The 22,438-nt window shown below is 42.7% G+C and overlaps 1 protein-coding gene across 1 annotated transcript in view; it reads left to right on the top strand.

The window, feature by feature from the left end:
* Positions 1 to 22,438, top strand: part of shank2b (SH3 and multiple ankyrin repeat domains 2b) — a 334,629-nt gene that overhangs the window by 111,420 nt on the left and 200,771 nt on the right. The window contains exons 6-8 of the mRNA XM_026194263.2: positions 8,776 to 8,933; positions 9,539 to 9,706; positions 14,575 to 14,691. Of these exons, the coding sequence (XP_026050048.2) occupies positions 8,776 to 8,933; positions 9,539 to 9,706; positions 14,575 to 14,691 (443 nt within the window). The remainder of the gene's footprint in view (positions 1 to 8,775; positions 8,934 to 9,538; positions 9,707 to 14,574; positions 14,692 to 22,438) is intronic.

Genomic DNA, 22,438 nt, shown 5'->3' with positions numbered 1-22,438 from the left:
TGGCATAAAGAAGAAGCCATTCAATTCTGCTGAACTCAAAAAAGAAAGCGAGAAAAGCTTTGAACTCACCCTTCAAGACAAGCTAGAGTGCCTTGTGAAAGTATTCTATAATTAAACCGAGAAAACAGAGCTGTTTGGCCTTGGTGCCAAATATAAAAGGAGCCACTAAATACCAAACATGTGCACTGCTTCAGAAACCTGCTGAAGTGGAGGACACTGCCCTGTGGGCAGCAGTGAAGGATTTTCTTTGTTCCAGGTGTGAACATGTGAGTGGTGTATAGAAATTCCCTTGAGGAAAATGTGGGTTAGGTCTGCCTGCTCCATCCTGGGCAAATAGAGTTATCCCAGCCAGAGGCATGGCTCTGTGTCTTTGGAGCCACACATGGAGGGTGGGCAGCTACTACCCAGCTAATGAGTTATGTCCTAACGTCAGTGTGTACTCAACACACAAATGTTCCATAAAATCAAAGTGAGCAGGTGTTTCATGCTGCACTAGGCCAGGATGATAGTTAGGAGTCCTCACAGGACCACTTGGAAGCAGAATGAGGAGACTAACACCCCGCAAGTACAACAACATATAATCTCCAAGCATGCACTGCACCACTCTGTTGTTCACTCAACTTAATTTGCTGTGGAACTTCTTCTTCCACTTAACATCATCGGTGTTCTCTGTTAAACAGATGAGAAATCTATCAGGAGCAACACAGGCACATTTTTTTAAACAGGAGCTTCAAAAGACCAAAACGAAATACACACAATATTCGTTTGTTATATAACAGGAAGCACATGCACGCTGCCTGTGGTTGTCCAGAAACATTTTGCCTGCTGACTGTGAAAACAGAAAAATATGGAATAGGATGAGACGTGTTCAGGGAAAATAGGAAATGAAGGACATGTCAAATACATCATGTACATCTGGGGTTTCCTATGATTCTGAAAGGTTGTGCTTATCTATTTATTTTTATTGATGATATATTCTTAAAATATGGCAAGGCCTTTAAATACCTTAACTGCAGATGGTGACGGACCTAAAACTGAAATAAAGTTGCATTAGAGGTATGCGTATTATTATTCCTCTGTGAGTGGTCATGTTCATTTACCAAAGGCTTGCTCCGTGATCTTTCCATTACTATCAAGTTATTGCCTTAAAGTAATTATGCCACAGACACCACTCAAGGGTTCTCAGAAAAATCACTTTTAACAGCAAGCAAGGCAGTGATTAAAATGATCGATTAACAGTAATAACACAAGCATATAATTGGCATACAATTGCATTTTTGCACCAACAAGATGATTCCCAAGTGCTGCTAGCCAAACATTTGCCGCATCTCAGCATGGTGTGCCGTATGTTCTTGAAAAAAATCCACAGCAGATGGACATTACCTAAAACAGGATCTTATACACTCAACAAAAATATAAACGCAACACCTTTGTTACTGCTCCCATTCCCCATGGGATGGACGTAGAGACCTAAAATTCATTCCAGATACACAATATAACCATCCCTCCCAAACAGTGGTCACAAATCAGTCCAAATGTGTGGTAGTGGGCACATCTGCTATATTGAGATAATCCATCCCACCTCACAGGTGTGCCACATCAGGATGCTGATCTGACATCATGAGTAGTGCACAGGTGTACCTCAGACTGCCCACAACAAAAGGCCACCCTGGAATGTGCAGTTTTTTGCGCTATTGGGGGTCTGGGGACCCAGAACCGGTCAGTATCTGGTGTGACCACCATTTGCCTCATGCAGTGCAACACATCGTCGCATGGAGTCTATCAGATTGTCAATTGTGGCCTGTGGAATGTTGGTCCACTCCACTTCAATGGCTGTGCGAGGTTGTTGGATATTCGTGGGAACTGGTACACGCTGTCGCATACGCCGGTCAAGCACATCCCGAACATGCTCAATGGGTGACATGTCCGGTGAGTATGCTGGCCATGCAAGAACTGGGACATTCTCAGCTGCCATCTGCCCTGAACAATGTGAACCATGATTCATCTGTGAAGCGCACACCTCTCCAACGTGCCAGACGCCATCGAATGTGAGCTTTTGCCCACACAAGTCTGTTACGGCGACGAGCTGGAGTCAGGTCAAGACCCCGATGAGGACGACGGGCATGCAGTTGAGCGTCCCTGAGACGGTTTCTGACAGTTTGTGCAGAAATTGTTTGGTTGTGCAAACCAATTGTTCCAGCAGCTGTCTGGGTGGCTGGTCTCAGACGATCTTGGAGGTGAACCTGCTGGATGTGGAGGTCCTGGGCTGGTGTGGTTACACGAGGTCTGCGGTTGTGAGGCCGGTTGGATGTGCTGCCATATTCTCTGAAACGCCTGTGGAGACGGCTTATGGTTGAGAAATGAACATTCAATGCACGGGCGACAGATCTGGTTGACATTCCTGCTGTCAGCATGCCAATTGCACGCTCCCTCATTGCTTGTGGCATCTGTGGCATTTTGCTGTGAGACAAAACTGCACATTCCAGGGTGGCCTTTTGTTGTGGGCAGTCTGAGGTACACCTGTGCACTACTCATGATGTCAGATCAGCATCCTGATGTGGCACACCTGTGAGGTGGGATGGATTATCTCAATATGGCAGATGTGCCCACTACCACACATTTGGACTGATTTGTGACCACTGTTTGGGAGGGATGGTTATATTGTGTATCTGGAATGAATTTTAGGTCTCTACGTCCATCCCATGGGGAATGGGAGCAAAAACAAAAGTGTTGCATTTATATTTTTGTTCAGTGTAGATCATCTGGCCGTTCAGTGGATTTCGAGTGGCTGTCAAGATGCCACACCTAAAAAAGGAAACAGGGCGAAAGAGTCAAAGGACTGGACTGAAAATCCAAATTTAAAAAGTTTCCATCAAATCATCACTGATGACTGTTGAAGAGTTCAGGAAAACATTTACATTTACATCTACTGTATAAAATGCAGTGCAGGCTTTGTCATGGCATAGCTTTCATTTCAGTGATTCCACACTGAGCTTTCACTCAGTGTGGAATCATCTTGATAGATAATGGAGAGCTTTAAAACATCCTGAGGCGATAGCTGGATCCTTGAGAGGTTACACAGATAGTCCAAGTTCTCCACAACAGCACATCAATATTTGCCATTGTCCCTGTGTTTATGGTGTTGTAAACATGTGTGGCCCATAAGCATGCATTAGGAGACATGTCTGACCTGTAATAACATGGAGCTGCACTCACCTGTGCCACTCAACTGAAAGAAGCCAAACATGCACTTTAGTACAACAGTAAACATTGTTCATTCTGATGAGCGGTGGTGTAAAACACAAAATCCCACACATTCAGTGTTCTAAGTTTGCAGGGAAATAAAAAACCAAAACCCTTTATGATTATGGAAGAATAATAGAGCTGCTCCTATAATGATAATACCAACATCTTAGCTAATATCCAAAAGCTTTAATGCTTAAACAAGCAACATGTAACTCATAAACCCTTCATTTCATAGCATCACACCAGAGACTGTGTGAAAAGCCATTCTTGGAAATGTAAGGGGTGGGTTCTCTTAGTTCAAGCATAAATTTGTTCCTTGACTGTGGTTAATAATTCATACTTGTATTTTAAAGGCGGTAACAACTTTATCTATTTTTAAAAGCTACAGACTTTTTATATAGAATAGAATAGAATAGAATTCAACTTTATTGTCATTGCACATGCACAGGTACAGGGCAACGAAATGCAGTTTGCATCCATCCAGAAGTGCTTTAGTGATATAGATATATTACAATATATATTATAATATAGATATGTGAGTATATTACAGAAATGGGTCTATTATGGTATGTTATAATGTACACGGTATGAAGTATGTTGTGAATATTCTATAACTATAAGTATGTACAGGCTTTGAACAGGATATAAATATGAAAAACTATACAGAATATGAAATAAATAACTTTACAGAATCTGAGATATACAGCTATACAGAAATGGGAACTATGCAAGTTGTAAACAGTTGTAGGATTAAAGATTATCGAATGTACAGAATGATTATTTACACAGAGCTATACAGTAGTGCAGTTAAGGTAAGTGAGGGTGTAGATAGTTTCTACAGAGGCTATATAAAGTGCTAGTGGTTGTGAGTGGTGGTTCAGTCCATGTTATTATTGTGTGTTTGAGGGTACAGTTGTCCATTGTGGGTGTGTGTATGTTCAGTCCATGAGTTTAATGTGGGTCAGATGTCAGGAGGCAGAGTTCAGGAGTCTGACAGCTGTGGGGAAGAAGCTGTTCCGGTACCTGGTGGTCTTAGTCCGGAGGCTCCTGTGGCGCCTCCCAGAGGGCAGGAGGGTGAAGAGTCCATGTGATGGGTGACTGGGGTCTTTGATGATTTTCCCAGCCCTTTTCAGACACCGCTTCCTGTAGATGTCTTTTATGGCAGGAAGTGGTGCTCCGGCGATGCGCTGGGCAGTTTTCACGACCCTCTGCAACGCCTTCCGGTCCGAGGCAGAGCAGTTCCCGTACCAGACTGTTATACAGTTGGTCAGGATGCTCTCGATGGTGCAGCGATAGAAGTTCACCAGGATGTCTGAGGACAGGTGGTTCTTCCTCAGAGTCCTCAAGAAGAAGAGGCGCTGGTGAGCCTTCTTGACCAGCTTGGAGCAGTTGGTCGTCCAGGTGAGATCCTCGGAGATGTGAACTCCCAGGAACTTGAAGCTGCTCACACGCTCCACAGCCGTCTCCTTAATGTAGGTGGGCGGATGTGGGTCAGCATTCCTCCTGTAGTCCACGATGAGCTCCTTGGTCTTCTCAGTGTTAAGCAGCAGGTTGTTTGTGTCACACCACTCACCCAGACGATCCACCTCCTCCCTGTAGGTCACCGTGGTGTCATCTGCAAACTTAATGATGGTGTTAGAACCACCGGCAGGTCTGCAGTTGTGGGTGAAGAGGGAGTAGAGGAAAGGGCTCATCACACAGCCTTGTGGTACACCGGTGTTCATCGTGATTGTAGATGAGCAGCGGTTATCCAGCCAGACATGTTGGGGGCGGTTGGTCAGGAAGTCCAGTAACCATTTGCAGATGAGGGAACTGATGCCCAGGTCTGTCAGTTTCCTGATGAGTTGTGAGGGGTGGATTGTATTGAATGCTGAACTGAAGTCTATAAACAGCATTCTGGCGTAGGTGTTGTTGTTGTCCAGGTGTGAGAGGACAGAGTGCAGTGCGATGGAGACTGCATCCTCTGTGCTCCTGTTCTGGCGGTATGCGAATTGGTGGGGGTCCAGGGTGGGGGGAGACAGGATTTGAAGTGTGCTAGGACCAGCTGCTCTAAGCACTGGTCCTATCAGCCTTTCACTAAAATATCACCCACTCTCCAGCTCAGTACAGATTCAACAGTTAATGGGTGTGGTGAGGCATGGTCGGCGATGTGCCAGCTTGCCAGCACAGTCCTGTCACCGGGTTGGAAACTGGTTGGGGGAGTAGGTCTGGCCGGATGGCTCCCTGGCCTCAATCAGGCAATGGGGGTGCGTGGTGAGGCGTTGTCGGTGATGTCGTGCAGACGCACCTGCACGGCATCTGCAATCACACCCGGCGTGGTAAAACCGGGGGAGCAGGGGTTGTGTGTTGTAAGTTGTGGTGTGATGTGCGGCTGGCAGCTTAAGAGCTGCAGCTGATGACAATAAATGGCTCTAAATGATGATCTGTGGTCCCGCCGTGCCTTATTCACACCACAATGGGATTGACAGAAAACTCTCAAAGCTTTTGCTAAAAAAAAACAACAAGGAGGAAGAGGAGACATTTACACTGAGATCTGAGCTTCTGGAGGGCATGTATTACTATGGCACAGAGAATCACTCATGGTTCAGCTGTACTTGCCCCTGAGAGGATGCTAATCAGACCGTGAGGACTTTAGAAGAACCGCCTGTGAGGAAGAAACATCAAGCTGCTCTTTTTCCTTTAAAAAAACAAAAGAAAGCAGAAGACCCTTTTGTAAGAAGGGATCACGTCTGTCGACCTTATTGTTGTTCAACCCCCCACAAAAAACCTCTCTCCAATCATTTGGTAAGCACCGATTTAAGTGCTGTTGACTCACCTGATTGTTAAGGATGACAATTATGTTTATTTATGTCCACTTAATGAATATGTCCAGTGCTGGAGAGCTTAACATGGTCAGTATTGAGTGGACAGACTGGCCATAAAAATGGTCTACCAAGGCAAATAAAGATGGAGTGAAGAGCAGAAGAGCAGAAGAGGTTATTAGGCAGAGAATTGAGGTTATCATATTGGGCTTTGAGAGCTGTTGGGCGCTATTGTTAAATGAATGTCTTGCTGCTTAGAGGAAGAGGCGTCTCTGGTGTTCAGGACTCAGCTCGTACCAGCTATTGATTACAGCCAGTGAGCAAAAGCTCCACGTGATCGCAGAAACAAAATAAAATCACTCGTCTTCGTCTAGCTCCCCATGTCTGCACTGTCAGCACAGTAGGACAAATCAAGCCTCATTTCCATCCCTTCAGAAGCTGCCACTTACCCACTTGGTGCCATTCATTTTGGTACAAGGCGAGAAATAGCTTTCCCACTCTCAAAAAGTGCTCATGACTCTTTGTCACAACAAACATAGCGACTGAATTTTTGGTCGCTCTTATCCAGTTTCACTACACTGGGCTCTGCTCTGCCACAACAATATTTCTCACATGTGACATTTTTACAAGAATGACAAACTAAACTTACACAAGTGTGCAGGAGACAGTATTATCTCTCAATATAATAAGGTAACTGAAAGAACTGCTGCTGGCTGGAATGAAATCATTTATTTTGACATAACTACAGAAAAATCATACATGCTTTCCATAGATGATTTCTGTGTCAGTTTAGAAATGATTGAGCATGACTGTTTGATATATCATCAAACTGGGTCACAGCTGTTGCTAAAGTGTCTTATTTTGATGACCTAATTGAGAAACATTCGTCGATGTTTAAATCACCTCAAAGTTTATCCCTTACTACTCTAATTAGTCTTGACAGCGAACTGACCTGTTTTTATCGGCCCGCTTCATGTCAGTTTAAATGAGGTAACAACCTGAACCTCGACTGTAAGCGCTGAAAGGTGTGCTGAAACCCCACTTGAATTATGGAATGGTGAAAAAAGCAATATGAAAATTTACAAACTCCCAAATGTTGCATCAGAAAGTATACATGAGAGCGCTCTCATTGAAATTCAGATTGCGCTTTCTGAAGCACGTATATATTTACCTCATTTTAGTATGTAAGTATAGGTCCATTCAAACTTGTATATCCACCAGTTTACTACAGTCAAGTGTTATTTGTACTAAGAGTGAGTCTAAAAGAAGCCAAATGCACGAGACCATCACAAAACACATCTTGTTAAAATGCACCGTGCAGCTGGGAGTCAGTTTTGGATTTATTAAGGACAAAAATGAGCCAAGCAGAAGCTGATGCACATTTTTATTTATTCCAGCATCTTTGTACTCTGCACCATTGTCATGTTGATGTCAAACTGTCAGTCATGTCTATCGTCTACTCTGTTACATATTTGTACACATACTTGGTCAGTTCAGTCTTTAAGTGATGACGTGATGAATCCTGCTTCCAGGTCCAAACTACTCTGCGTTTATTAAGACTTGTGTTTCTAACATGTTTAAGTGCTTTGTATCTTGTTCTATTTAATCTGAAAAAGCCCCTAAAAACAGTCAATGATCACTGTCACCTCCCTCAGTTTTTATCATCACTGTTCATTTTAAAGCTCCGTTTTTAAACCCTTACGATGTAACTACAGCCCAGCCCATGCAACAGTATATGAATGACTAACCTCGTATTGTGGATGGATTATCTCAGTTGTTCTCCTGACTGAAGTTTGGTCTGTTTACAGCATCCTGCCATGCGATTGCATTTGTCTCTAACCATCAGGAACCCTCACGTTAACTTTTATCGAGTGGAAAGAAGTTAGCGTTCATCCTCCAGCTTCACTGTGTTTATGTTATGCTAACATAGCTGTGTAGCTAGCGATCACGTGGCACATCATTATATACCAGCTAGTCCAACTTCAGTAACGCTACAAACGTCACTGCTGTTTAGTTTTCTGTCTTCATTTATGTTGGAAGTGATAGCAGAGCTGTACGTTTGAATTTTTCTAGAAATCTCTCAGTCAGAACATGCTATATCATGCTTAGGTGGAAACTAGCGAGCTAACTTCCTGCTAACTTCTAACTCTGTTAAATTTAATAAATTCTGTTTTCATGGATGCCTGGATGTTAAACTTAATTGTTGCACCTGGTAAAGCAGCAACGCTGATCATTTTATTAAAAATGAAAGAATTTAGACAGTTTTTAACTCTGAGTGATGCTGCAGTGTTTGTTTGACCTGACGTGGAGTTTGGACCCAAAAAGGGCTAATGACGTCAGACGTAAAGACCGGATACAGCCTATTCTGATTCCAATTCTTCATCATCAAAACCATAAGTGGAAAAACCTGCCTGAAACCAAGTGCAGAGTATACAGAAGAAGAATATTATTTGATCAGTGCATTTTGGTTCATGACTTTCATTGGGTTCATCAGCAGCAGATTTCACTTTACAATGCCTGCTTATACCACTTAACAAGTGCTAATTTTCTCAGGTGTCCTAAAGTGTTAAAGTAAAAGCAAATCTTAAAATGTGGTTTGAATGATAGCACACATGCTGTCCCTTGAGTTTTCAGTCTGCACTTTCTTTTTCTTCACTCTCTCTTCTTTCCAGACAGAATTTCAGTCATTAAAATATTTATTTGTTGTTGTTATTTCTTGTTTTTCTAGAGAGCCCATTGACATTTGCAGCTCACCTGGACAATGCGGGGGAGATCATAAAGGTGCTGAAGAATGGAGGAGCTCATTTGGACTTCAGGGCAAAAGATGGCATGACTGCTCTTCACAAAGCTGCAAGGTCGAAGAACCAGATTATACTCACGGTGAAGGTTCCTCTCCTTTCATTTGTTTAGCACTTGCTTACTTGTGCATTGCTGGCTTTCTTTGTGTTAGAAGCCCAATGAAAGTCTGACAGCTGATAGATCATGCTCGAAGATGTTTTGCTGCAACGTAACCGACATGCATTCTTAATGCATGCAGACCTGTCATTTCACAGCATGTTGAGCTGATTAAGGGATGATGCCTCTAACTGTACTTGTACTCGTGAAGTGAAGGCTATAGGTGAGTGTAGACAAGACTTCTGCAAGAGAAACAAAATGTGTTTTATCGTTGAAATCTCACAATGGACAGTCAGTTTCATAATGGTATGTGTGTGTGTGTCATGTGCACATGCATCAGCTTTTATATCAGCTTTTAACAGCTTTGAGTCTGTAAAAATATTTTGATTATAAATTTATGTAAATGTTAAAGAAACTTGGTTCCAGAAAACTGTTTTAGTGACTCCTGTGACTTTAGGTGAACTGAAATATCACTCACATTTGCACACAGCACGTGTGCAGGTTTGCGAGCTCTTTGCAAAGAAAGAATCACAGCTTATCTGCTTTATACTAATGTAGCAGCTACCTGTCTAACTTTCTTACCTGTCCATCCTTAGACGCTGCTAGAATTGGGAGCTTCTCCAGACTACAAGGACAGCCGGGGTCTGACTCCCCTGTATCACAGTGTGGTGGTGGGTGGGGACCCAGGCTGCTGCGAGCTTCTACTGAACCACCACGCTTCTGTGTGTTGCCAAGACGAGAACGGCTGGCATGAAGTTCACCAGGTACGACCCTGTGCACGACGTGCACCTCTAGACACGCACATAAAAATAGATTTAAAAAAATTTCCTCTGTGGTTATTTGGAACAGCTTGTATTAGTAAGGCACGCACACACATAGCCTTTCTCCGGCTGTGGGCGACTGTCTTGGCAGCTGTTACCCGTTGAAGTAGATAAAGGCATTTAAAGAGAGCCACTCTGCAGCAGTAACAAACTGTGAGCATCTCCACAAAGCGTGTGTGAGGTTGCGTTCAAGCCATCTGCTTTATCAGATTCCTTACATCTCGTTATCCTTGTGGAGCTGTCAAAAACTCTGCCCTCCCCCAACTGTCCCATTTCAGACATGATAACACTCTGCTGTCAATTAACAATTACATGTATAGGATGGCTGATGGTGGCTCAGACTGTAAAGTTTTCTTTACTAATCCATAAAATTCTGGAAAATGCCATCAAGGAACGTAACGAACACCATACGCTGGTATGTTTCATGCTAACAGGCAAACAAAGCACTGAGCGTTAGTAATGTAACAAACTTCATGGACACAAGAATGTTATCCCTTCACTGGACAGTAATGGCTTTATTGTATTGTTGGCGCTTGACAGATTAATTGATCTTGAAATGAATTGTATTGGTCTCTGAGAAGAAATTATTTTATTTTATAGTTCTATCCCAAAAGAACCACCAAGAAGCCAATTATTATCTCTTCACATAAAGATCATTTTTTATCACATAATTTAACTTCAGCATAATAATAATAACACAATAATAACACAAGCCTATTGGGGAGATATTAAAGCTTTATGTTACATTTCTTGTAGACCAGTTCTTGGTACTTGGCAGAGAAATGCTTTTTTGATAGTTATTTTGAAGCAACTTTTATTTGTCCAAGTTGCATTAAAACAATGATCAGTCAGTTACACAGTTAAAAGTTTTCCTCGATTCATCCCAGAATAAGAAAGAATAAAAAGGAAAATAAACAAACTCCCCTTTCCCCTGAGAACTAATGTTTATATCACCATCTTTTGAATTTGATAGATAGATTTCAAGTAGGTTATCTTTGAAAGGGTCTGTGTTGGCCGTGCTCATCCTAAGAGCCAGCTCCAGGACTGCCTCCGGTCCTGGATGAGCGATGCCATCAGGTCCATCAGGAAGTAGGGTTTGATTGTTCTTAGACGTGAGACCGGCTCCTTCTCATGGAAGAGAAGCACCCTGTTGGCGTAGTTGGAGGCTTTCTCTATCTGCTCCACCGCTCACCTTCAGGGTGTACAGTATGGTGGCCCGGTGGTTAGTACTGTTGCCTCACAGCAAAAAGCTCCTGACTTTCACTCTACCATCTCTACCTTTCTGTGTGAAGTTTCCATGAGTTCTCTCTGGTACTCCAGCTTCCTCCCACAGTCCAGAGGGTCAAAGTACAGGGACTGACATTCATATGGAAATAGATTCAGGATTGGAGTGACCATCACCTGCCTTCTGTATATGGATGACATCAAACTGTATGCCGGGAGTGGGCAAGACATCAACTCACTGATCCATGAGCATTGGCCAAATGGTTGCAAATATAGGGAAAGTGATCTGGACTGAATATATGGAGATACCAGAATCAGAATCAGAAAGGGGTTTATTGCCAAATGTTGAGCAGGTTTACAACATTAGGAAATTGCTGCGGTGCTTCAGTGCAAACATAGTGTCATAAATAGCACTTAAATAGACATGGAAAAAAATAAAAGTAGGGATAAGAATTAAAAGTGCTATGTGGAAAGATATGTGCATGAGATATACATGAGATATATACATGAGAATAAGAATTAAGAGTGCTACGTAGAAAGATATATACATGAGTGCAGGTGGTGATCAGTGCCAAACATGGAATGATGCAGTGAACACAGCGTAGGGTCATGTGTTAGTGGCGGGTACAGTCATATGGTTATTGTTCATGTGTCCAACAGCAGAGGGGAAGAAACTGTTCTTATGGCGAGAGGTTCTGGTGCGAATGGACCGGAGCCTCCTGCCTGAGGGGAGCAGGTCAAACAGACTGTGTCCAGGGTGAGAAGGGTCAGCTGAGATCCGAGCTGCACGCCGCAGTGTCCTGGAGGTGTACAGGTCCTGCAGAGATGGGAGTCTGCAGCCAATCACCTTCTCAGCAGAGCGCACAACACGCTGCAGTCTCTGTTTGTCCCTGATAGTGGCTCCAGCGTACCACACGGTGATGGAGGAGGTGAGGATGGACTCGATGATTGCAGTGTAGAATTGCATCATCGTCCGTGTTGGCAGGTTGAATTTCTTCAGCTGCCTCAGGAAGTACATCCTCTGCTGGGCTTTCTTGATGACGGAGGTGATGGTGGGCTCCCACTTCAGGTCCTGGGTGATGGTGGTACCCAGGAAGCGGAATGAGTCCACAGAGGTGATGGGGGTGTCAGTCAGGATGATGGGGGGGAGTGGGGCTGTGTGCTTCCTGAAGTCCACAATAATCTCCACTGTCTTCTGGGCATTCAGCACCAGGTTGTTGTGGCTGCACCAGGACACCAGACGTTCAACCTCCCTCCTGTAGGCAGACTCGTCCCCGTCCGAGATGAGTCCAATAACGGTGGTGTCATCTGCAAACTTGATTAGCTTGACAGACTGGTGGGTGGAGGTGCAGCAGTTGGTGTACAGGGAGAAGAGCAGAGGAGAAAGAACACAGCCCTGAGGGGAGCCGGTGCTGATGGTCCGGGAGTCCGAGACATTCTTTCCCAGCCTCACATGCTGCTTCCTGTCCGTCAGGAAGTCAGTGATCCACCGGCAGATGGGATCAGGCACATTCATCTGGGAAAGCTTGTCTCGGTCTGGAAGGATGGTGTTGAAGGCAGAGCTGAAGTCCACAAACAGGATCCTGGCGTAGGTTCCTGGGGAGTCCAGATGCTGCAGGATGAAGTGTAGGGCCATGTTGATGGCGTCGTCTACAGACCTGTTGGCTCTATATGCAAACTGCAGGGGGTCCAGGAGGGGGGCCGTGAGGGTCTTGAGATGGGAGAGAACTAGGCGCTCAAATGACTTCATGACCACAGATGTCAGAGCCACGGGTCTGTAGTCATTTAGTCCAGTGGCAGGATAGTGGACAAAGAGAACAGTTATAAGTAGCTGAGTGTCCCACAGACCAATGGGAAGCATGATGAAGATGGACGGTCAGCCATAGCCAAATACCCACAAAAGCTAAGATAGATGCCAAGAAGGAAGCTCAAACAATAGGAATAAAATCTCCCCCCAAGATAAGCTGCTCAAAGTGTACATCACACAACTGAAGACAAATTGTGATGTGAAATAGAAGTGGGAAGCACAGAGGCCCTGATCATGGCAGCATGAGAACAGGCCCCAAGCACCAGATCCAGAGAGGCAGGAGTCTGCCTACAGTCTGTCTCTAAGTGCATGGAGGCAACTGTTGTTGTAATTTGGTGCTAAATAAATGAAATTGAATTGAATTAGCACAGCTGACAGACCCAAGTTCAGGCTGTGCAAAGGTGCCACAGAGAGTATTCAGCAAATAGTAGTAGGATGTAATCTGCCTCTCAGCGTTCACTGGGAGGAACAATCAAGTGGATGCAAAAGTGCACCGGAACATCTGCGGCACATGTGGATTAGGATATCCCCAATTCCTGATAGGAGACACCACCAAAGATGGTTGAGAACAGCGGGGCTAAGATCATGTGGGACCCCAGACAGAAGAGGAGCTGCTGGCAAACCAGTCAAACACAGTGGCAGCTGACAAGGAGCAGAAGATAGAATTTGCAATAGATGTGACAACCCAGCAGACATTACACAGCAGCATCAGAATGAAGAAGCACTGGAAAAAAGTCAAGTACCAGGAGCTGAAGTAACATCAGGAGCAGTTGGTAATAGGAGTGTTTTTGAGCCATAACCCCCAAAGAGTGGCTCCAGCCTAATGCAGGCACAGTATCTGTGTGTGTGTGTGTGTGTGTGTGTGTGTGTGTGTGTGTGTGTGTGTGTGTGTGTGTGTGTGTGTGTCATTCTGAATAAGGCCACTCTACATAGTGACTACTTTAGGTAATGTAAGTATGTTATGATGGTAAAACTTGTAATATTAGGATTCTTCACTTAGCAAAACATTTAATACAGAAAAATGTTCATGAGCTTGTTTAGTGCCAGATTTCATATGAGATCTCAGGGCTGGAGTCCCCAATGCTTCCCAGACCATTTTCCTTATTGTATTTGTTGGATTTCCCATGAGTGTTGGCTCCTGTGTCAAGTCTTTATTCAAAACAAATTTGGTGAATTTTGAAACAATTTTTCAAAATTCTGAACACGTGCACAGGACCACGTGCTCTAGGCTTTTCAATATTATATGTTACAAAAACGACAAAAAGATGAGCCCAGTGAAAGGGTTTAGATGCGTGATACTGAATACTGTAATAATGAATTTCTTTTCACTGTAACATGCTTTAGTTGATGAGCAGTTATTGATCTTCTCCTCTGACAGACCCATCAGTCTCTCAAAGAAGCTCCAGAGTAAATAGGCCATTTCACAATAAGCTCTTCCTCACACAATAACTGGCACCCGTCACTATAACTCCTAACTTCACTGATATTGACGAGGAAATTGGTTTATGAGCGCAGTAACTTCCTCCTCAGTCTGTTTTTTAACACCAGATGGCTTCATTTGTACATTCTGTTGCATTTTGATTTGCTATCGGATTTATTTAAGCCTTCCTCCTCTCATCCTATCCTTCCATCTTTTCATGACTGGGTTCAAACTGAGGGTACAGCTGCGTCTCATTTTGATGTTATCTCCTTTGCAGCACACTGACATCTAGTGTTGGAGGCATTTTACTGCAACTTCTCTCGAGTGGAAGCGTCAATTGACTTTTTTGTGTATGTGCAGGCTTGTCGTCATGGCCATGTGCAGCACCTGGAGCATCTGTTGTTCTATGGAGCAGACATGGGCGCCCAGAATGCCTCGGGAAATGCTGCTCTACACATCTGTGCCCTATACAACCAGGTGAGCCGTGGGCGATTACATATGTTGACAGTTCATGAACTGGAGCTCTATTAGGGTTAATGTAGATTTAATATTGATTTCTTATTCAAATCCATTTTCAGGGTATTTTTTTGGCATTTTAACATTTTTGCCACTCTGAGTGTCTTATTCATACGTGCAGGCACACAGTGCCGTAAAAACATTTTTGCCCCGTTCCTGATTTTTAATATTAGTCAGAGATAACCTATGCAAATAGGTGTGAAATGATGATTTCATTTATTAAGGGAAAAAACTTTCCAAACCTCTTTCCCTGTGTGAAACAGTAAAGGAGTGATTTGGCCAGAATCCACACATTAGGTGTGACTCACTCACAGACAGTATGCTCTCATCACAGTTTCTATAACAGGCACATCAGAGGCACAAGTAAATGTGTACGTGCACCCTCTAGATCAGAGACAAAGTTGTGGTGAAAGAGAGAGGAAGTGCAATATTTAAATGCACCTAAATGCTGCAAAATTTGCGGCATTTGCAAATTTGCAAAGATTTGCAGCTAAACCATCAGTCGTCTATTTTGCATGGGTTACTTTTGCTTTATGCCTGGCGTCTCCATTTGTGTTAAATTTGTGAGTAAAAATTGTGTTTCCAGCCAAAGACACAATCCTTTGGGATTGCATCAGGGATGGTATCTGGTGTAAAACTCTAGCTTTTATACTAGAAGTAGTAGCTTCTGAATTTAGCTGTGTGCTAATAAAAACAATCATTTGAAAGTTTGAGCTTACTCTGTGTCTTATTCTCTGCTTAAAACATGTAGGTTAATTATTTTATATACACACATTGAGTGTGTATTTTGTGTGTTCTGTGGTTGGTATATTCCTGGTGCTACACCTACAGCCTGGCTTGTTTTGAAATCCATCTGCTATTCAGATTGGTTGATCCCACATTTTTGTGGTTTGTGAATCTGGATAACTTTCATTTTAAATACGCATTAATGTTGTGACTGTTGTGTTGTATTACATTAGTTTTGCATTACTCTGTAAGATGGCTGAGATGCATTGTCACATAATTATAAATTAAGTGAATCAAATCTCTGTCCTAATGAGGAAAAACTGGATATTTTTGTTCAAGAACACAAAAATAAAAGCAACAAGCTCAAAACATATTTAACAGCAAAGGAACAAAAACGTTGTCTATGAAGCTACAAACCTGACTTGTCATTACTGCTTCTGTACCCGTTGACGTTCAAGCTCTGGCAGCTGGCTGGTCTCAACTCAGTATCACGGCAAAGGGTCTAATGCCCACCCTGTGTGTGTCGTGCTTTGCTTCTCATTAGCATGAGATGGGAAAGCATGCTTAAGTTGGAATATGCTCCAGTACAAGTGGAGGTGGCTATTTTGTTTCAAGCTAATTCCAAAGACCATGGGAAAGCATTTAGAGAGACGTCACTGAGACATTTACATGAAAACACACATTATCCACCTAGCATAATTGTTTATATGACAAAGTGACACTGACATTACTTGGTCATTAGCGACTTCTTGGCTTTAAATATTGGCTCCCCCTGCTGGTACTGCAAATTCAGTATGAATGTCCATTTCAAGTACAAATGGTTTACCAGCATGTTTATTACACGCTTTGCCGTGATACAATATTCCAGCTTTAACATCATTCTGGAATATTTGCCATTTTGTGTAAGCATGCTGTCCATGCTAGTGCTTGAAAGAGTTTATATCATGTCAGCGGAAGTGGATAGTTCTTTATGTCCTGGGTGTACTTTGCACCATCGTATTGTTGTCCTTTCATTTAATAATTGGGGTGATCGTGGCTCAAGAGTTGGGAATTCGCCTTGTAATTGGAAGGTTGCCGGTTCGAGCCCCGGCTTGGACAGCTTGGTTGTTGTGTCCTTGGGCAAGACACTTCACCCGTTGCCTACTGGTGGTGGTCAGAAGGCCCGGTGGTGCCAGTGTCCGGCAGCCTCGCCTCCGTCAATGCGCCCCAGGGTGGCTGTGGCTACAATGTAGCTGCCATCACCAGTGTGTGAATGTGTGGATGACTGGTTGTGTAAAGCGCTTTGGGGTCCTTAGGGACTTTTAAAGCGCTATATAAATACAGGTCATTTACCGTTTAATAAAGCTTTAAGTAATATTCATTACTGCTCAGAAGCTGCAGACAGCTCGTTTCTCCTTAATGCACACGCACTGAAGTCAGCTGATTGCAGAACAAGAAAAAAGACATATGAACCATTCCCCAACTCCAATGACAGGTTCATAAGATTAGTGCAATGGGAAATTTAGTTACATTGTACTTCTTATCTCTTCATAGCCTAAATTTAATGATAATCATTTCACATTTTCCAGTCTTGATGAAAAAGTTCATTTTCGAGTCTGCCACTTCTGTGTGAGAGGTATACAGTTCTCCATTACACGACAGATAACACTGAAAGCTATGAAGAGGGATTAGTTTTCATTTAGCACATTTCAGATGTTTAATGATTTGACCACCAACACATCCAGAGAATTACATGTGAATTTTGTCAGAAGTTGTACATTTATCAGTTCTAAATTGTAAGCTCCAAATAATTCTGCTACTCTGTTACAAAGAATTTTTCAGTAGCAGTTCTTGGACCTAACCAATATGTTCTAAGCATTTAAAAAGAGTTAGTTTTCAAATGAAAGGTGACTATTTAAATCCTTTCAGCTTTCCTGTTATTTTTACAAGAGACTGTGTTCTTTATGGACAACAGCTTAAAACTCCATATCAGTATATGAACCATATGCATAGTGAAGTTGTCAGTGGGGTTTGGAGTGCGGTTGTTGGGGTGGTGATGCTTGTGGTTGGAGGAAGGATTGCAGAGAACAGATGAAATTTGTACATACACTACCTCTGTTCACCTTTGGGCAGCGGTGTCCAGTGGTGTACACATTAAGTTAATTGATCATTCTAAACTGGCCTTGGATGTGAGACAGATAAAGTGCTTTAAGTGCATAGAATAAAGTGCTGTAGTAATATAGAGTGTGGCTCTGTGGTGTGATAGTTTTCTTTATGTGCAAAAGATTTCAAGACATAATCTAGGGGGCCCAAAACCAATGTACTCTGAGTGCCAGTCCCAAACCCAGACACATGGGAAGGCATCTGGTATAAAATCAGTGCCACAGCAAACATTCATCTGCAGGGTGATGTGCAGAGAAAAATCCAAAAGAAGCTTATAAATGTATGATTGAATGTGACATGTGGTCCGAATTTGGTCTGAGCAGTCACTGAGACTAAAGTTTGCTATATAATGTCGATTCTATTTCCTCATTAACTTGCTCTATAATTTGGGGGTTGGGGAATCTTTTCTTCTGTAAAACAGCCTAGCCAAGGTTCTCAAAGTGTGACCCGATAAGCTCCTTTTCCATTACTACCTACTCAGATCGACTTGCCATGGTTTTTCCATTACGTCATACCACCTGGTACCACGTATTAAAAAGTACCTGCTCGGCCGGGGTTCCGAATATGTGAACCAAATTTTTTGAAACCCAGAAACGGGGAAAATGGCCACAAAAAACAACGCCATGATCCCCGAGTCTGACGAGAAGCCACAGACCGAGCAGCAGGTATATTCTTGCCTTGATGTCCACCTTTGTTGCAGCGTTCATGTCGCATATTAATTACGTCATGGGATGCTCGGACGCAGACCAAACCTTTGTAACAATGAAAAATAGATTTCAATAAACAGCCACCTCACTAATGGGTCAAAAACGAAAACCTATTCAAAACTTATAACGTAGGGGTGTCAAATGTTTAAGATCTTGGTGTCTTCCGTTGATCCAATTCAGGCTTGGGGGTGGGCTGGAGCCTGTCCCAGCTGCCATAGTGTGAGAGGCACAGTACACCCTGGACACATCACTGGATTATCACACAGGGACAGACAGCTATTCAAATTCACATGCCACACTTATGGCTAATTAAAATCACCAATTAAGCCAACCCAAGCAACTGCATGTGGACACTTAAAAAACTTTCACACATACAGCTTTTGAAATTGAGCAGTTGCAGCATTATTATTGTTAGTTATTTTTGTAACATCTGGTCGAAATATAAAATCACTCTTCACCAGTGTTGGGTAAGTTACTTTAAAATAGTAACTTAGTTACATTACTAGTTACTTCTCTCAAAAGTAACTCAGTTACTTCAAGTTACTCGTTACTTTCAAAGTAACTAGTTACTAGGGAAAGTAACTTTGGTTTTACTCAGAATTCTCTTGTTAATGTGTTGCTTCCATAACTTTGCCAGTCTTCTAGCTTGCTTACTTGCCACAAGTGCACTGTGCCACCTACCAATAGAAAGGAAAAGATAATGTGCATATTTCCACGAGAGAAATCCCACGCCTGGACCGTCATTGACTGCTGCCATGATTCTAGCCTACGTCACAGCGTCATGTGCGCCTTTTACATCCAACACAAAAACTGCAGTCGTGGTGCTGTCGATTGTACTCAGAACTCGGAAATTCTGCCTTCTGAGTAGGAAGATGTAGGTAACACCAGACTGCAGATGAGCTGCATACAGGGCTGGACTGGGACAGAAAATTGGCCCGGGCATTTTGACTAGAAGGTCCTATAATGGCCCACCATTATAGGAAAAATCATAAAGCCTTTGAATGAAAACAAACACTGTTGTGACAGTGATGTACACTGTTTTGATGGTATATATGCATCAATCTATCAATCGTTTGTTGTAAGATTCAGATAATTATTTTTTAAAAGCTAGATATTTTAAATGAGAATAAGAAAGAAAAGTATTTATTTGTGCCCCCCTCTCCCTGTTAATGCCCTACATGCCCCCCTGGCAACACTTTGCTAGATCCGCCCCTGCACAGTTACCAGCTGTCAGCTACTTAGAAAAGGATCCTGGGGTTATTTGTCTCTCAGAAACAGTTCATAACTTCCCTTCAACTCATTCATGTCACCTAAAAGGTAAACCTGTTTCTCCATCACAGCTCTGATGATTCAGTAAGGACATCTCCTGGTTTCATCTTCATGTTTCCCTCTCATCACATAACCAAACCATATCATGACCAGCAGCTTTTACAGCTGTGGCTCCAGCAAACATCAGCTGATACTAGAAATTAATATTAAATAAATTCTAACAACAGCTGATCAAGCTTAAACGTGCTGCTGTTGTTTAACGCGACATCCGCTGGTTTCCTCTTTCGGCGCAAAGTGGGCGATAAACAAACAAGAGAGCTGATCAGCTGATCATTGATCAGTTTCATGATTGAAGTAGAAACAGGAGAGGGAGGGGGAGAGAATGAAAGAAGAAGAGGCAGCTGTGCAGCAAAGACACAGAGTAACTCCAGCTTTGTGCCTTTTTCATTGTAGCTGAATTACGGGACAAACTGTTCCTTTTCACCTCAATAAGAAACGCGTAATATTTTCTCTGAATACCAGACGGGACGGTTGGCAACTCTAATAACTTATGAACAAAATAAAAGTTCAACATCATTAACTTCATAGCACCACCCAGCTGTATAGAAACTCCGTCATGCTAGCTAGCACGCAGTACGGAAAAAGTCAGAATAACGAAAATAAACTCCACCTAAACTTGGTTTATATCTGACCCAGAGAGACTGCAGGTCATAACTTCTTACCTGAAGTTCAGTTCACACTTGGACCGGCGGCCGCCTCGGGTCTCTTTTCCTTCTGCGTCCCTTTTCCTTCATCCACCTGCTGGCCTCCACCACTTGCTAATGTTACTGAATCTGTGGAAGCTCCGCGATAGCCACCACACGAAGTAACGAGTAACGAGCCTATCTAAATCCCAGTAACGACTAACGCGTTCCTGATTTTGGCATAATAACTAGTTACCGTGCTCGTTACCACAATAATAACATAGTTACTGTAACGCGTTACTTAATAACGCGTTAGTCCCAACACTGCTCTTCACTTTGTATACACTTTGACTGCTGTGCAATAATGTTTGCATTACCACGCCAGGTAATGGGGTGCATTTTATTAAAAAACTCAAAGTATTAATGTCTTCACTACAATGTTCACAATTTGCCTCCATATGTAGAGTTATTTATCAATGGATAAATAAATATGTCTTAAATTTTAGATTCCTCAAAGTAGCCACCCTTTGCTTTGTTGACAGCACTGCAAACTCGTGGTCTTCTCTCAGTAAGCGTCATGATGCAGTCCCCTGAAATTGTTTCCCTTCACAGGTGTGCATTATCAGGGTTCATTTGTGGAGTTTCTTGCCTTCCTAATGGGGTTGGGACCATCAGTTGTGTTGTGCAGAAGTCAGGTTGGTACACAGCTGACAGCTCTAGTTGACAACTGTTAGAATTCATATTATGGCAAGAACCAATCAGCTAAGTGAAGGGAAATGACAGTCCATCATTACATTTAAGAACTGAAGGTCAGTCAGTTAGTCTGGAAAATTTCTGAAACTTTGAACGTGTCTCCAAGTACACTGACAAAAACCATCAAGAGCTACAATAATACTGGCTCACATGAGGACTGCCCCAAGCACCTCAGATCAGAGCCCAGATAAATGCCACACAGTGTTCCAGTAGCAGACATATTTCTACATCAATGGCTCAGAGGAGACTGCATGAATCAGGCCTTCATGACCAAATAGCTGCTAAGAAACCACGACTAAGGAAAAGCAACAAGCAGAAGAGATTTGTTTGGGCAAAGAAACACGAGGTATGGACATTAGACCAGTGAAAAATCTGATGAGTCCAAATTTGAGATCTTTGGTTCCACCCACCGTGTCTTTGTACAACACAGAAAAGGTGACCAGATGACCTCTACACCCATGAAGCTTCATGAGCTTCCCTTAATGAGCGGAACAAAGCAGAAAACCAAAGCAAAGGGTGGCTACTTTGAAGAATCTAAAATATAAAACATTTCACACTTCTTTGCTTACTATATGCCTTCAGTGAGAATCTACAATGTCATGAAAATAAAGGAAAACCGTTATATGAGAAGGTGTGTCCAAACTTTTGACTTGTTGTGTAGGTGTACAAAAAAGTGTTTGTGTGAGTGGGTGAATGAGGCATGTTGTCAAGTAGAGTAGAAAAGCCCTGTGTAAGTATCATACCATTTACCAACTCTGACAGCCCTAACTAGTTTTAACCTAATGGTTGCATACAGTATATGATCATTTCTCTGTTATACTGTATAAAAGTCTTTCAACTGGAAAAAATAAGAAAAGAAAAGGTGGCCGTGAATGCAACCCTCTATTTCCTGCTGACAGGTACATTACAGTATCTCACTGAACTGATTTAACTATTTTAAATGCTGTGTGCTCCTGTGTGCTAATATATGCACTCCTGCTTTTGTTGCTGACTCCACCGTTTTCGGTTCTGCTATGACTGCATACAAACTGAATACAGTGTGATTTCCTTCCCTTTTGTAGCAGTCTCTTTACAAGTTTTTCATCATGGAAATGATGTTCTGATGTTGAACTATGGGCGCCTGGTGTATCCCAGGAGTATACCGTCCTGAAATCGTAACTTTTAACTCTACATTATTTGTGACAGCAGCCTCTCAGTTTTTCTTTTTCTTTTCTTGGCTCTTATTATCTTGATTGCCAATGGTTTAGGCAGTCTCTCATTTACCATGTGATAGAAATGACAAATGGGACAAAAGCTTAAAAGTCAATTTCACTGTGATGATCTACAAAAACACTGTTCTCCTCATCATTCCACATCATGTCTCAGGAGCAGAAAGAGATATGGATGTAAACTGCAACTTAATAGGTTGGCTGAGGCATGCACATACAC

Source organism: Astatotilapia calliptera, chromosome 1 (genome assembly GCF_964374335.1).
Source record: "Astatotilapia calliptera chromosome 1, fAstCal68.1, whole genome shotgun sequence".
NCBI classification, from domain to species: Eukaryota; Metazoa; Chordata; class Actinopteri; order Cichliformes; family Cichlidae; genus Astatotilapia; species Astatotilapia calliptera.
This window is presented reverse-complemented; position numbering and strand designations above follow the sequence as displayed.